Source organism: Ailuropoda melanoleuca, chromosome 7 (genome assembly GCF_002007445.2).
Source record: "Ailuropoda melanoleuca isolate Jingjing chromosome 7, ASM200744v2, whole genome shotgun sequence".
In the NCBI taxonomy this organism is placed as follows: Eukaryota; Metazoa; Chordata; class Mammalia; order Carnivora; family Ursidae; genus Ailuropoda; species Ailuropoda melanoleuca.
In genome coordinates, this window is record NC_048224.1 from 51475198 (window position 1) to 51490742 (window position 15545).

Here is a 15545-nt window from a genome sequence, read left to right on the forward strand (position 1 = left end):
TTAACAATGTTGTTAAAATGATAAATGTAGTGATAGGATGTGAAATGTAAGATACAATTAATGCTCACTAATTAATAAACTGGCTTGCAGTGACTGTAGAGACATTGTAGATGGTTTAGCTTTATAATTTCAACATGGAGTTTTCAAAGCAGTCTGGGAAATTTTAATGGCTTGAGATTTACAAAGTGTCTGATTTTAATTATTTCAAGAATTCTCGGACCTGCCATACTTATCCTCGTGATAGAATACAGGAACGGGACCGTTGATTCCTCTGGTTATGTGGGCCAGCACAGGGCCTGGTACACTCTTAGAGATTGTTAAATGACTTCTTTTTTTTTTTTTTTTTTTTAAAGATTTTATTTATTCGACAGAAATACAGACAGCCAGCAAGAGAGGGAACACAAGCAGGGGGAGTGGGAGAGGAAGAAGCAGGCTCATAGCAGAGGAGCCTGATGTGGGGCTCGATCCCATAACGCCGGGATCACGCCCTGAGCCAAAGGCAGACGCTTAACCGCTGTGCCACCCAGGTGCCCCATGTTAAATGACTTCTAAATGATATTTTTAAGAGGCAGATTGGTTCCTTTCTTCATTGTAAAGTACATTTTTCTAATTAAAAAAAAATACTGCTTCTCTGAAATCAATTTGGATAATATTTGAAAATACACAGAAAAACACATAGAATTTACTTATAAATCTATTCTAAAAGATAATCACACATTGACTGGTATGTGGGTCCTGATACTTTTTTCCTGTGCATACGTGTGTGTATATGTGTGTGCATTTGCACGCATGTGAATATTTTTACCCCCCAAAATCTCATGCTGTATGAAAGAAAAAAAAATGCCCTTTGCTCCTCTTTATAATATATTGTGACTATTTTCCCAGGTCAATAAATATTCTTTCTCAACATGCTTTTTAATCAATGATCATATCCCATTATACAGATATGCTATAAATCTATTCTTTTCCTAGTATAAATAGGACTGTAGTGAATCTCTCTGCACATATCCCTCTAAACATTTCCTCAAGATAACTTCTTAGTAGTACTGATTCAAGGGTCTGTGCACATTTGTTGCTCTACCCTCCAGAAGGGTTATGCTAAATATTAAGTAAACTATGTCTGTCTCCTTAGGTTTCCTTCTTCAATCAGAATGTTTTCGGTTTCCTGAAGCTGACAGATTCGTTCTTTGTCTAGCTTCAAAAGGTCATGGTGACACATAGAAGTGGTTGCCTGAACGAGCCCCATTTTATAGCCCGAGGTCTTTAGTAGGCGCACCCCATGAGTGGGGCTCCCACACTGTACTCACACAAGAAGGTTCAAATGAAACCAGAGTTAGGCTGTTCACTTAAGGCAACAGCCTCGAACTAGGGTATACGCGGTCCACAAAGTAGCTGAAGATACTCCAGAGGTTACTAGGGTGTGGTGGTTCTAAGATTTTCACTGGCCAACTTTCCTTATATATGTGTATATTCTTTCCTAAAATCCGTGAGCCTCAGGAAGCTGCAGGGTGGAAGTTTTGTGTGGGCTTTTTTCCCTCCTGCACTTTATCACTTGCCATTTTTCCACTTTATGAAAGGAAATCTCCCACCCTGTATAACGGCCCATTGCCCCAAAGTGTGAGACCCTCTCTGGTCCCCACGAAGGGAATTGTATAAAATACTGGTGATAAGCAAACCGCCTTCAATCAGCACCCCTCTGATTAAGAAATGCATGTGTGATTTAAAAAAAAACCGCTCTACTTTTGATGGTCAAAACAAATACTTCTATTTATCGGAATAAATCTTTGTTATTACTTTGATCAATTTTAGACTAATTGTAATGATAGCTTAATCCAGAAAAATATATTAAACATGTAGAGCCTTACAATTACAGGAAATAAAAACAAATTTTCAATTTCCATATATTTCTTTTGTAAAGCATGAAAGTATTTTGCATTAGGAGAATATGGAAGGGAAATGTAATGGAAATACACTTCTAAGGACAAAGAGAATGCAAAATTTTTGACTGTTAAAAGCAAGTTTATGTATTTTTAAAATCGATAGTGGATATCAAATTGCTTTGCTATTTAAATTTGGTTGGATACATTTTAAGGAGTAGTGTTACAGTTTTATTTTAAAATGTCAACATTTATGACATACTGAAATAACATTGTTTACAACTGTATAAACTTATAATGAAAAATTGTAGATGCCGACTTCAAAAATGTGCAAAGGACAAAATATGTGGGAACAAAATACCTGATTATTCAAAATTTCTTTAGTGAATATTCCAGCAAAAAGTATGCTGCCCACTGTCACAGGACAGGTACCCCGCTGGGAAGGCTGCCTCCCCTGGCCTCAGCTGTCCTCACTTGAACCCATTCCCCACTACACTTCCCAGAAATCTCAGGCTCAGCCTTCTTCTTCCCTCCACTTCTCTTCCACTTAGTGAGGCCTTGCAGAAGGGAGGGGTGAGATGGCCTGTGGGGCGCCTCTTCAGGCTTTCCCTTGCCTAGAACGTTCTCCCTTGTCCTGGTCGGTAGCCAGAGCCCAGAGCCTGCTGCTCCTTCAGGTGCCTTTACGCGCACCCATCCCCTGGTAGCCGTGCCTAACCCTGCCCCTCACTGTGCCCTCATTCTCCCCGGTGGGAATGGTCCCCTCTTATTAGGCCTCCACTCCGAAGTCACATCTTTCAGAAACACTCCTTGGATCTCCGTTCCTCTTTTCCTTTAGAATGGATTCTCCTTCCTCTCTCACTACTCTGTTGTTTGGGTCAAAGAGCTTCTAGAGGCTTGTGCCTCTGAAATAAGCAGTCTCAGTAAAAATAGTGTTGAGTTGAGTTGAAGCTGAGTCCAGTTCAGAACCCCACCTTGGGGCGCCTGGGTGGCACAGCGGTTAAGCGTCTGCCTTCGGCTCAGGGCATGATCCCAGTGTTATGGGATCGAGCCCCACATCAGGCTCCTCTGCTATGAGCCCGCTTCTTCCTCTCCCACTCCCCGCTTGTGTTCCCTCTCTCGCTGGCTATCTCTATCTCTGTCAAATAAATAAATAAAATCTTTAAAAAAAAAAAAAAGAACCCCACCTTCGCTCAGAAGTCTTCTCCGACTTCCCAGACCTGCTGGCACTTCTCCCCTTCCAGGTCCCTGCTGCACATAGAGTCTGTACTGTACAGCTGGGCGTGTGAGCACCGCCATCCTGCGATTTTTGCGAATTGTTTTGCATGTCTAGCATCGTTTTATAATCAGATGGCAAGTTCTGGGTAGGTAGAGGTACATGTTTATTTGTTCTTTTGTCTCCTCATGGCACATAGTACAGTATTGACCATAATAGATACTAAGTAAACATCCCAATTGATATAAAAGAGGAAAAAATTGATGGGGAACCTTGGTGTTGAAATCTGGATCTGTCACACTTTGCTGTCTGATTTTGGGCAACACGTGTAGTCTGGCTCTCTTGCTCCTTGGTCAATATAACATGGGTGATAGCAACAGGTGACAGTCATCAGATAACTGGCATGGGCCAAATCATTAACATACCAAACAATTCGATGAGGTTGTCTGTTTTTTAGATTCTGTATATAAAAACATTTGACTTTGTAATACTGATTAAGAGTCTGCTGCTGGATTGAGTTAGGGAAATGCATGGCTCTAGTAAATGGGTGAGACTGGAAGCTTTTCTGGCCACTTCCTGGCCTTGCAGAAGGGCTCCAGAAAATCAGCAGCCTGCAGAATGTTCTTTACTTATTTCCCCAGTTGCCAAAGGCTCACATCAGGGGGCTGATAGCAGTGAACATGAGTAGAAGGAGGAGTGGACTTGTATTTTTATTTTCTCTCTCTTTTTTTCTCATTTTTTAATTGATCTTAAAATCTTGCCTGGCCCTTCTCCTTCTGCACAGTCCAGAGTCATGAATCCTCTATATGTGGCTCAAAAGAGAAGCACAGGACAGCATATTCCCTTTCTCTCCACCAGTTTCCTGCCTCTGTGTTTCAATTCTGGGACCAACCCACAGACCATTCCGGTTCAGAGACAGGCCGGGCTCTGCTCTGCTCACTGTCCCGTGTGTACGGCTGGCTCTACTGTGAGAAGCATGTAGGAGGGACGCGTGGGATCCGTAGCTTTTAGTGCTTCCTACAGGGTGAGGCTGGAGATTCATTTGCAATGAATTGTGCCCATCTGTTTTTAAAAGGTGACAGAAATTCCCGAGGTTAGGTGTCGATTCATACATTAATTACACTGATCTTAGTTGCAGCGGCATGGTCTTAATAGCTGATTGCTACAGTACCCAAATCTGCGATCTCAGAATGTGACGTGCATATTTTAATTTGAGAAATAGGTTAACATTTTTAGATATTCATTTAGATGTGGTTATGCAGGTTAAACAGAACGTATGATCACTGCTTCTTTCGTTGCTTCCAATTAAACCTTGCTTGTTAGTTTAACCTCTAGGTAATCCCATCAAACAATTGGTGTCAAGGAAACACTGCCCACAGTAGCTTCGGATGAGTGGCCATTAATTTTAATTGCCTTGATATTAAAGATTAAGAAGTATTGGGACTAGCAGAATAGAAACGATCTGATGTCAAGCAAATCCACTTGCTAAAGCTTCCCCAGGCTGCTGGTGATATTAAAATTTTACTGTGAGAATTAAATAAACCTTTATTAGTGATGACTGTTGTTTGATTGGTCCAGGGGTATGCATAAACACAGGATTCTTGCATATCTAGAGATGAGACCCTTCAGTGGTACAGAGATTCCTCAATTATGAAACTGTTAATAAAGCTGTAATCTGATTTTCCAGGCTAGCTTTCATTAATGTATTATAGCTTCTCTGATTGTCAAGGTAATATTAACTACAAAGTACGGAATCCAACAGAGAATTGTTTAGAAGAGGAGAATTCTAAGATGGGCCTTTGTTGCTAAATTCAGAGTTGGGGAATTTTCATTAATTATACTTAAGAAATGCCAAATTCCCTCTCAACCAGGAATATCTCCCTTTGCACTGTAGATATATTCAATATTTAACTCTTTGAAGGCCTGCCAGTCTTATTCAGACAAACTAGAGTGATGTATACTTGAAGGAGCTTTTTGCGAACCGACTCTCTGGGTCTGCCTCCTGAGCTGAGAACGTGCTTATGAAACATGAGGTAGTGACTGAGAGAACTTGCTTTAACCAGCAGAATCAGAACGGATACGTTTATGGTCCTTTTTCAATCTTGAGTCAGAACTTTTGTTTTTAGAGTCCTATAATTCTGGTCTGGGAATGGATCCTGACAGTCACTGAGGTTGACTTCTTCTGCTGCCAGAATCCCTCCCAGAGCATCCGTCTCTATGTTCTTGGAGGCCTGGGCCCCACATCAGCTCTGCCCCCAATTCATCTCTGGCTTCTCCCTCTCCCCCAACCTCTACCACTGGTCTGTGGCAAATTCTGCCAGTGCCTCCCCACGATAGCTGCTCTCTCCATGACTACTGCTCTGCCTGGGTCTGGTCTTCTTTGTCTCCTCACCTGTACACTCTCCTGGCTCTTCCTCCCACTGCCACATCCATCTCAATGCTCATGTGCTCCTCCCCCACGCATATGGGGCTCAAAGAAAGGAGGGCAGAGAAGGCCAGTGGCCTAGCGGGGTTCAGTCCCTCAAGGCTGTTTGAGAACCTAATATTATCACCATCTACGTGTTGGAACTAAGGCCGATGATTAGAAATGAGAGGGAACCAGAGCTTAGTTCCGAATAGAGAGCTGAATATCCGATAGAATTGTGCAACGGTGGAATCAGGGACTTTGTAAGGTAGGAAGTACCACGTCCCTCGAGGTGGAGGTGCTGTGAACACAAAGAGAAAACAGAAGGAGGTGCAGGTTTAGAGGACACGTGAATTCCATTTTAGACCTATTGTGTTGGAGGTTGTGGCAAAACACTTATATGTTAACATCTTCAAAATCAAGAACCGAAATTCTTCATAGAATTTAGGGCTTGAGATGGAAATCTGGGAGCCATCCACAGAGAGACAATGATTGAAATCATTAATATGGGTAAGATTGCTCAAGGAGAAGAGAGAAGAGGGCAAGAGCTGAGTGTTGGAGAACACACACACATACCCTGGCATATCAGACACTGCTGAAAGATCAAAGAAGGAAAGAGAAAAGGTCATTGATTTGGGATGGGTGTTACACCTGTATAACCACGTCAGTCAGCCACCTAGCCCTTGAGATTAAGATTAAATGAGAAAAAGGTAAGCAAAGGGCTCTGCGTAATGCTTGACATGTAGGAGAGAGTCATCGAATGGAAGTTATAACCACTACTATTTGATATGAAGGAAGTATGTGATATATGCAGTTTGTAAGGGGTGGGGGGGCATGATAGTGGAACAGAAACGGCTAGGAAGTCCTGATCTGTAGCATATTAATTCCTGATGAGTTTTGGCTTGTTTCTGTCTGATGACCTGTGCTCACAGTTGCTGCAAGGATCCTAGTGAGTGTGCCTGCGTGTGTGTATGTATGCATACAGTGATTCCCCAGTATGAGACAGCATGTGGGCAGCAGCAAGGCCAACATTGTCTTCCTCATGTGGCTTCCTTGCCAGGGTTCTCTGGCTTCTTCTGGAAGGATGAGTGCCATAGGTTGAAGAATGAGAGTTCTATTTCCAAAGCAATTAAACTCTTGGCAGAGAAGGTCAGTAAGCATGCCCACTCGTGTAAATTGGGTTGGAGGGCTCATACCACTCCTTATTTTTCCTCAAGGCCTCTGAGTAACTGTTCGGAATAAAACAGTGACCCACCCAGCCTGATACCACAGCAACATGCCCCTTCGACAGATTATTAAGAAATTATTGAAGAGTATTTTTAAACTGTTACTTTAACAAAAGGGAGGTCAGAGCCTTTTATATAGCAGGCGGGCGCCTCTTTATAACCTGCTGCGTGGGTTTTCGTTTCTTTATATAGCTCGGCCCCAGGTGCCTGAACACGTCACGTAACTATGAGCAATGAGTCAAGTTTGGCTGTCAGTGAAATGTGATGAAATCTTCCTGTTGCCAAGTTCCTCTTCAGAAATCTCGTCCATTTGCACGAGCTGACATCATAAGTAGTGTGTAAAAGACATAAGTATATTCCACCTGATGAAATCAGAGCTGCTCCCCTGTATTTGCATTTGACCTTATTGGAATTCCTTGAATTTCAAGTTGTGACTCTCTCTTGTGGTAACTGGCCGAGCCTCAGCAGCCACCTTGGCCGACACAGAGAACCTTCTGAGACAGGAGACAAAGGGATTGTTCATCCATTATTAATTGATGTTACTCTTTTCAGCAGACCAAACACGATTCTACTGTCCAACTGCCAAAATCGTTCCAGATCCAAAAAGAAGAAGTCATTCCTTCACAAAAATTTATTATTTACCAAGTTTAACAAATGTTCCCTTTAGTTTTTCAGCCACTTTCAGGGGGACTGATCACTTATATACCAATTAGTATATACCAACTGAATTCTTTTTATGAACAGTGCTCCCGTCCTTTTTAGTGTTACTGTGGCTAATTCCAAGAAGTGGTGTTATTCTGAGCGTCGAGGTTGCAAACAGCAAAAGCAAACCCCAAAAACCGTGATGCGTTATCCACGGGCTGTGACTGCAAGCTAAGAACTGATGTCTCCCAAGGTGTCCCCTTGGTGTCCAACAGTGATCATTGGAAGTCTGACTCTTTTTCGCCCTTTGACCTCTCTTCCCCTTCACTCATGTCTCTGCACTTTGTAGGTATCCAACTGGTTTGGCAACAAACGAATCAGGTACAAGAAGAATATCGGCAAGTTTCAGGAAGAAGCCAACCTCTATGCCGCAAAGACAGCCGTGACGGCCGCGCACGCCGTAGCCGCAGCCGTGCAGAACAACCAGACCAACTCGCCCACCACGCCAAACTCCGGTGCGTACCGGCCGCTGGCTCCCTACGCGGCCCAGGCAGCCTTGTGCCGCGAAACCTTGTCCCACAGGCCGGGACACGGGAGCCATACTGAGGACCCAGTGGAGTTATAAAGGAAGATTTATATTAAAATGAGGGCTTATTCTAGGGCCAGGCGCATGCGTTGATGGCCAGAGTCTGTAAACCCCCTGTTCATAACGAGTGCTACTCACAACTAGTAGATTCTGGAACCTTTATGTACACTTAATAGTGGTTTTTAATTCAGCAGTTATGCAAAGTGCTATCACTAATAATTATTTTAACTCTATTGTTCCATGTATCACTTTAAGGTCCATAGTGGCCTGTCAAAGAATGAAGGAAATAGCAGAAGTGGGGAGGTGACCTGTGGCAGTGCGTAATGACACTAGAGTGTTGGGGTACAGCAGTGCGTTCCACCCACTATAGCTGCAGACCCCAGTCTGCTGTCCTTCTTGGCATGGCTTCAGCACCTGTGCTGACTTGGTAGGTGGTTAGCCCTGAGGGCGGTGACACCCAGTACACGGATGCGGTATCTGCAATATCGTGGTACCTTCGGGCCACGTTTTATGTGACATTTGTGATGGAGTTAGAAACATCTGAAAATGACAGGGAACTTGAGTAACCATGAACAATGTGCAGCTAGCCCAGGCAGACGGACTCGGGAAGCAATTCAAGGTGCTTCTCTAAGGAAATCTTTTAAATATATCTTTAAAAATTCAGAAACTGAGGGATTTTGTTTCTTTATTTTGTTATCTTTCTCCCGCCCTCTCTCCCATCATCTCCCTTGCCCCAGACCCCTCACCCCTGTTCTTTTGAGTGAAACATGAACAGATGAAAGTTGGGTAGAAGGTATGGTAAGAAAGAGCTTCTGAAAAATGTTTCTTCTCCTCATAATTGTCCACCATGACAGTTAATGATGGTGAACTCATTTAATGACCGAGTCCTAGAGACACATGCCAGCAAGGGGGTGGCTCCAGGCCAGCTGCTGGGTGTTTTTCTGTTTACTTGGATTCCCTCTTTGTTTCTTATTTGGGCTTCCCCATTGGTAGGACTTTCCTAGCTGCAAAATGAATCACAGGACCTACCTCTTTGGAGGGATTCTCCATCTTCTTAGAGCTGGAAATGCTTTATGTTGTATACAACCTTTCCCTTCTGCACCTTTTCACCTCTCCCTGCCTCTCGGTCTTTGAGGATTATGTGTGTAGCTCTCTGTTATTCAGCTACTTAACTCTTTCCTTTCCAGGTTCTTCTGGTTCTTTTAACCTCCCAAATTCTGGGGACATGTTCATGAACATGCAGAATCTGAATGGGGATTCTTACCAAGGGTCCCAAGTCGGAGCCAATGTGCAATCACAGGTAGGAGAAATGCCCCAACCGGGGCCTTTCTGGCAGGGTAGGGTTTGGGCTCAAAACTCCATACTCTTACCCCATGGAAGTGGTCTGCACATCCATGCAGAACCTGTGCTGGGTGCTTCCAAGTGTGACCCATCTGCCCCACCATTAATTTAATGAGAAGTCAAGTGAACAGTGACTTTTGATGATTCAAACCTGATAAACTTTGTGAATGCATTCGGCTCTGGCTTGAGCTCATGGAGAGGGTTGGGCGCATCTTACTTTTGCAACAACAGCAACAGCAACAAATTGTGTGTGCCAGTGTGTGTATGGTTTAAAAACATATTACTGTTTCATTTCTGAAATTTTTAAAGTCAGAACAAAAAAGAAAACCAAACCTGAGTTCTTAAGTATATTTTCTCATCCTCTTAATTGAGAGCAACTACTTGTGTGTGTGTGTTTAGGCGTGCGTGCGTGCGTGCGTGAGAGGTCGATCCAGTACACATATTTATAAGGAGCTTTCACCCACCGCCACACACATTTCGTTGACATAGACGAAAAGTTCGCATTGCCATGAAGATGTTATTGTTTGGCTGTGGCGTGAAAAACAAAGATGCGTGAGTTTAAATATGCAAAGAATTGTTGAAATTCTGCCAGTCACATTTGATTGATAAATTTGTCTTTCATTGAAGATGCCAAACCCTCGTGGCACACATAATTCAAATTGTTTCCTTTTGTAAATGATGATGTTTTAATAGATTTGGGATGATGAATTTTGTTTCGTCTCACTTCTAGGTGGATACCCTCCGTCATGTTATCAATCAGACGGGAGGCTACAGTGATGGCCTTGGAGGAAACTCACTGTACAGTCCACATAATTTAAATGTGAGTACCCTGGGCAACCAGATTCAGAGAGCTGTAGGAACAGCGTCAGGTAAACAGCGACTAATAAATAAATTAATGGCCATTTGACTTGGCTTCTCATCTTGTTGGCAGGTGGGGAAGGCACCATTTTTACTGCACTTTTATTTTATGAACCTAAACACTTAATGTTACCCAGATGTCCTTCAAAGTCCTCACAGATGCCCAGAGTGGCTGGTGTTCTGTCAACAATAGGGACTCAAACATCAGCCTGTTAAGATGCCTTCTCCTACTGGCCGTGCTATGTTCTAGGGAGATGGTGAAAAGCAGGTCATTTATCTCAGAATCAAGCAGCAGGAAACATTCCCAAACACAGCCCAAGTGAAGGGGACAACCTTGGAGGGCCCCAGACAGATCAACAGACCAAGCTAAACAAAGAATCCTGTTCTTAAGAGCAAGCTGGCTGCATTGTCCACGTGGGATGTGAAACATGTTTAGCAGTTTTAGTGGGCTCTCAATTTTGTTTATTTATGGAGGAAATCATTTTAGCTTGGGTAACCAATTCACCAAAACTTTACTTTTACCCCACACTGACATGGATAGAAAACGGCAGAATGCACAGGTCCGCCAAGGGAGCCAGGGGCGGGAAGGAGGGGGAGTTGGGTCATCAGGGTGGAGCTGGGGAGGGCAGTAGGGGACAGAATCTGGGATTCCAGTCTTAGGGAGGAAACGAACTGCCCAAAGGAAGGGGGTAGAGTCAGGGGGAAAGTGGACAAAATTCTCCCTTTTTAGGGCCTTGGCTTGCCGTGAGAGTAAATATTAATGATTGAAAAAGTGATTGAGGACGTTCAATTGTAAAGGGAAGAAAGGACCATTAAACACTCAAATCTTTTACATTTGAAATGTCAAATCTTTCTTTTTGGGTTTATAAATAACTCATAATAACCCACAACAAACCATATAAAAAGCCTTTTAGTTGCATTTCTCCTTTTTCATTTAAGTGTTTTGAAATGCTTCAGAGAATGTGCGATATCCTTATCAACATGATAAAATATGAAACCGTGATTGCCTGCAGCATTTTACAGACATGAATTCCATCTTCACTGATGAGGCTTGATAAGGCGCTGTTGTATAATACAGTGCATAATCTCAAACCACCAGAGGAAGGATTAATTTATTTTGAAAAAAAGAATGCTTGCTGACAACCTCTCCTCCAGCTGCCACGCTGGGTAAAAATATTGTACATTTGTTGTTTATAAATTTGGATAAAAGAGGAATGATGTTTACTTCAGATGGAATATCTTTAGACTTGTATCTGTGTAAGAGTTTCTCTTTTTCTAAGTAGATTTTCCTACCTGAGGGGTAAAAACAGCTTACCGTTTAGGTAGAGAAAGGGATGCCTTAGAGTCCCACCAACACATGTGAGCATGTCACCATCCCACCTGCACAACCGAGGCTTTGGAAACGCATCGCCGGCATTATCTTCTTCCTAGCCGGAATTTGATATGCCTCAAGCCTGGAAAATCCTTTTCCCTTCGGCTCTGGTCATCTCTGCGGGGTTGTGCGGTGCCCCCTCCCCTCCCTTTCTCTCGGTCCTAGAAGGAGGAAAGGTGCCTTCCGTGCCCCACGGTGCAGTCAGTCAGAAGACAGGGCCCTCTCTAAGAACAGCGATGGTGGGAGAGGGGAACATGCCCCCCAGGCACGAAGCTCACCAAATAGCCACATCCGGGCTGAACGGCGACTCTAGGCGGAGTTCCCGGTAGCCCTAGTGACACAGGCCTCCAAGAAGACATTTTGGATGGACTCTTGGAAGAAGTTGCAGACGGGTGTGAAGGAGGCAGGGGGACCTCGTGACCCACACCGACACTGGTGTGGGAGGTCCGGGTCCGGGGGCAGCATAGCGGGAGGCTGGTGGGAGCCGCAGGCGCTGGGTGTCAGCCAGCTCCCCCTCGCCTCCTCTCCAGAAAGGCCCGCCCCGTCACTTCCACTCAATGTTCCCCAACTCACAAGCCCAGCACCTCCCTCTTCTTGACTGACATAAAAATATGTAGCGACAAGCTGTCTGCCACAGCAGAAATCTGATCAGACATTGATTTCAGCAATTGCCTCTATAGGCCAGGACATAAGGCGAATTTGTTTCTGAGCACTGTTACTGCCGGTGCAGGTCTGAGGCAGGAAGGGCCAGCGGCTTGTGAAGAGCGGTAGCAACAGCCCGAGTAGGAGCCCCAGTTAGAGATAATTGGAATACAGATTTGAATAGTGTGCTTCTCCGCGGTTCATGCATTTTCGTTCCGGACGATGCCATTTGGAGGGAAATTCCGGCCTTCATTTTCCAAGGGTTACAGTAGCTGGCAGCCAGGCACGCGTGGAAAGAGGGCGGGCAACTTCTTCTCTGTGGAAACGAGGGTGAAGCTGGGCTGGTTTATACTTCATGGAGCCCAAGGGCTGGCTGAGGCATCGCATCGAGCTTCTCCACCGCTCCCTTCTTAAAAGATTTCTTTCCGAGTCACTCTTATTTCTGCAGCAAATCAAAGGCCGAGCCGCGTGCCAGCTTGAGGCTCGCTGAAGCCCTCCTTCAGCGAGCTGATTTATTGCCAAGCCTTTACTTGGTGGGATGGATTTGTTTTACATGCATTTAATCCCACTTTAACACATGCTTCAAACTCCTGCCAAAGTGGGTTTAGAAAATACATTCTGCTAATGTAGCTTTGCTCTCATGTTGTCATCTGGGTATTTTAAATTGGGGAGTAGAATTAATATGGAGCCATGCACCCGTTGAACTGTGTTTCTACTTTCAGGCTAATGGAGGCTGGCAGGACGCAACAACTCCGTCTTCGGTGACTTCCCCTACAGAAGGCCCGGGAAGCGTGCACTCTGATACCTCTAACTAATCTCTGGCAACGCTTTTCCCTGAGCTGACATGCCTCGATAAGTGCATTCAGAGCAATAGGAGGAAAAGGAAAGCGTTTTTGTAGCCCACCATCTACAGCTTTACTGTAAAACCTTGTCTTATTAGAGAACTTGGTAAATCAGTTTTTTAAGGAATCATAATCATTTGTATTTATACTTAAAAACACACAATGTTAAAAAAGCACTTTATCCAATTAGGCCAAGATTTAACATTGTTGACAGTCCTGTAGCTATTTTATCATAATTTATTATCAATATTTTACATTAATGGTCTCACAGTTGCCAATTACTTGGCCTTAAGGGTAAAAAGTACAATATATGCTAAACCTCAATCGTTAAAGCAGATGCAGAGACTCACCTCACCTAAATTGAATTTCGTGCATATTTCCATCGCGAACTTTGATTGTCTTTCTTTCATATCGCTAATGGGGTTGGAATAAAGGAGCTGTTTGGCTATCTCTGTTAACGATGGTTTAAGAATCTTGCTGGTCACGTTTGTGTTTCGATCTCTTACGTTATAATCAGATCAGAGACTGGTAGCATCTTTTCTCTCTCTGGAAGCACCAGTGCCCAGAGTCTGCTCGGTAATTAAATTATGGATCCAGATTGTTCTGAGAGATGAAGATACTTGCTGCTGATAGAGGTGAACACGAGATCCGTCTGGGGTTGTACGGTGTGCGCTGCGTGCTGCATGGGCTTGTCAAGGTTTGCTACGTCCTCTGGGCATCCCCAAGGGCCCTGCTCTCCGGAGTGTTGTATATAGTGTAGCAAAAGAGTATTTATACATCTCACCAATCAAAACACAGCTTTATTACCTCATGCGAACTCATACAAACCAATAGAATTTCAACATGTTCTGTAGCTTAGAGTGCTCACTTTACTACCTCTGAACAATACTCACGCTGTAGTTTGTCTCTTTCTTACCTTTTTGCATCCTGTAATTAACTCTTTGTTTCCCTTCATAAAATGTAATGTACATTGTAATCTTTTAAAGGAAAAAAAAAAAATCAGGGTTGCATTTGCAACTTTTAAAAAAACCGAGAGTGGAAACATTGGGTCTTCAATGAACACAGGATCAGTAGAACTGTTGTAAATACTGAGAAAGCATTTTGAATGTTCTTCATCTTGTTACTAATCCATGCAAAAAAGAAAAAAGAAAAAAAAGCGGCGCCGATTGTGATGCATTCAGAGTCCAGTATTCGGTACTGTATATTTCACCCTGTGCGCTGGGGCTCCCTCTCCTTTCTCTCTTTTTGTATTGTATGCGATTCTGAAACTGATTGAGTCATGAAAATAATTTGTGGCGGTGATTCTAATGTATTAAAAATGTTTCGTGTTCCTTTCTAACTGGATTACACCCTGGATTGAAAAGTCTTCCTCGTGGTAGCTCTATGTAGTTTCAAACATGAATAAACTTTTTGCTTTCATGATTAAATGTTGCAATGTCTTAACTCCACCTCCACGGGAGCCAGCCAGGGCAGGCAATGCAAAAAGCCTGCCCAGAACCAGGCCGGGGCGTGTCCACGTGGCCCCGTCACAGAGGGACTTGGAAATAACAGGGAAGCAGGCACTGGAGGAAGAGCCCCTCCTGACAGACTGCTGTCTCTGTGCGGGCTCCTGGCCAGCTCCTGGACCGTTATGCGTCCTTCCTTGGTCCCTGTGTTCTAAGAACCCACAAGGAAGGTATCATCCCCGCTGGCAGAGATTAGGGAAGTAAAGCTCATGCAAGTTACTTGAATGCCACAAGGTCACAGAGTTCTGACAACAAGGGGCCTCGTTTTGAACCCAGGTCTCTGCCCCAGAAGCTCACACTCTCCTGACCTGATGATGCCCCTGGCCCTCGTTAGGTAGAAAGACATTTCTTTGTAATTTATTAAAAGAGTAACCAGTCTTGTCACCTTCACTTCATTTCGTAGCTTCTGTGAGATACCAGTTAAGAACAAGCAAGAGTTCCTCGAAAAAGAGTGAGCCTCAGATTGCCACTGAAAAAACCCCCAAAAGCTTCACACCCTCTCTAAACATACCCTTTAAAACTCTAGACTGATAAAATGTTAGACCAGCAAGAAATCCTTTAATTAGATCAAACATTGTTTTTGTTTTGTTAAAATAGCTAGGAGTCCCATATGTTTACATACACCTCTGTCGCGAATACCTAAATCTTTATGATGAAAGAAGTGGATAGCAGGTAATTGGCCTGTTTACTATATCTCAAGGAAACTGACTCACAGGAAATCAGATTAATGTTAATCAGTTGCAGCAAATTGTCTATGATAAATACAACTTTTACTATTTCAGTTGGTAGAGCCAGGCAAAACAAGGTCTAGGGCCACCATTCCCATTAATCTTGATGTGGTTATACCGTGAGAGTAAACTTTATAAAATAGATTGCTCTCCAAGCTGTCCTCCCTCACGTGTGCTCTCAGCCTGCCTGTAGGAATCTCTCCCGTGGCTAAGTAGTTATTTGCATGATTAAATTAGCTTATCGGTCAGCCTTTCTTATCTCTGTACATAAAACAATCTCTATGCTGTGTAGTTTTGCAAAAATATCCT

The 15545-nt window shown here is 43.6% G+C and overlaps 1 protein-coding gene across 4 annotated transcripts in view; it reads left to right on the top strand.

Annotated features, from left to right (window-relative positions):
- PBX3 (PBX homeobox 3) overlaps window positions 1-14430 on the top strand; it is a 209201-nt gene extending 194771 nt beyond the window's left edge. For 3 of the 4 annotated variants that reach the window (XM_034664528.1, XM_019796489.2, XM_034664529.1), the window contains exons 6-9: window positions 7712-7877; window positions 9136-9248; window positions 10020-10109; window positions 12884-14430. In XM_034664528.1, coding sequence (XP_034520419.1) covers window positions 7712-7877; window positions 9136-9248; window positions 10020-10109; window positions 12884-12976 — 462 coding nt within the window. In that variant the 3' untranslated portion in view covers window positions 12977-14430. The remainder of the gene's footprint in view (window positions 1-7711; window positions 7878-9135; window positions 9249-10019; window positions 10110-12883) is intronic. The other variant, XM_034664530.1, reaches the window with a different exon arrangement.
- Window positions 14431-15545: the final 1115 nt, after the last annotated feature.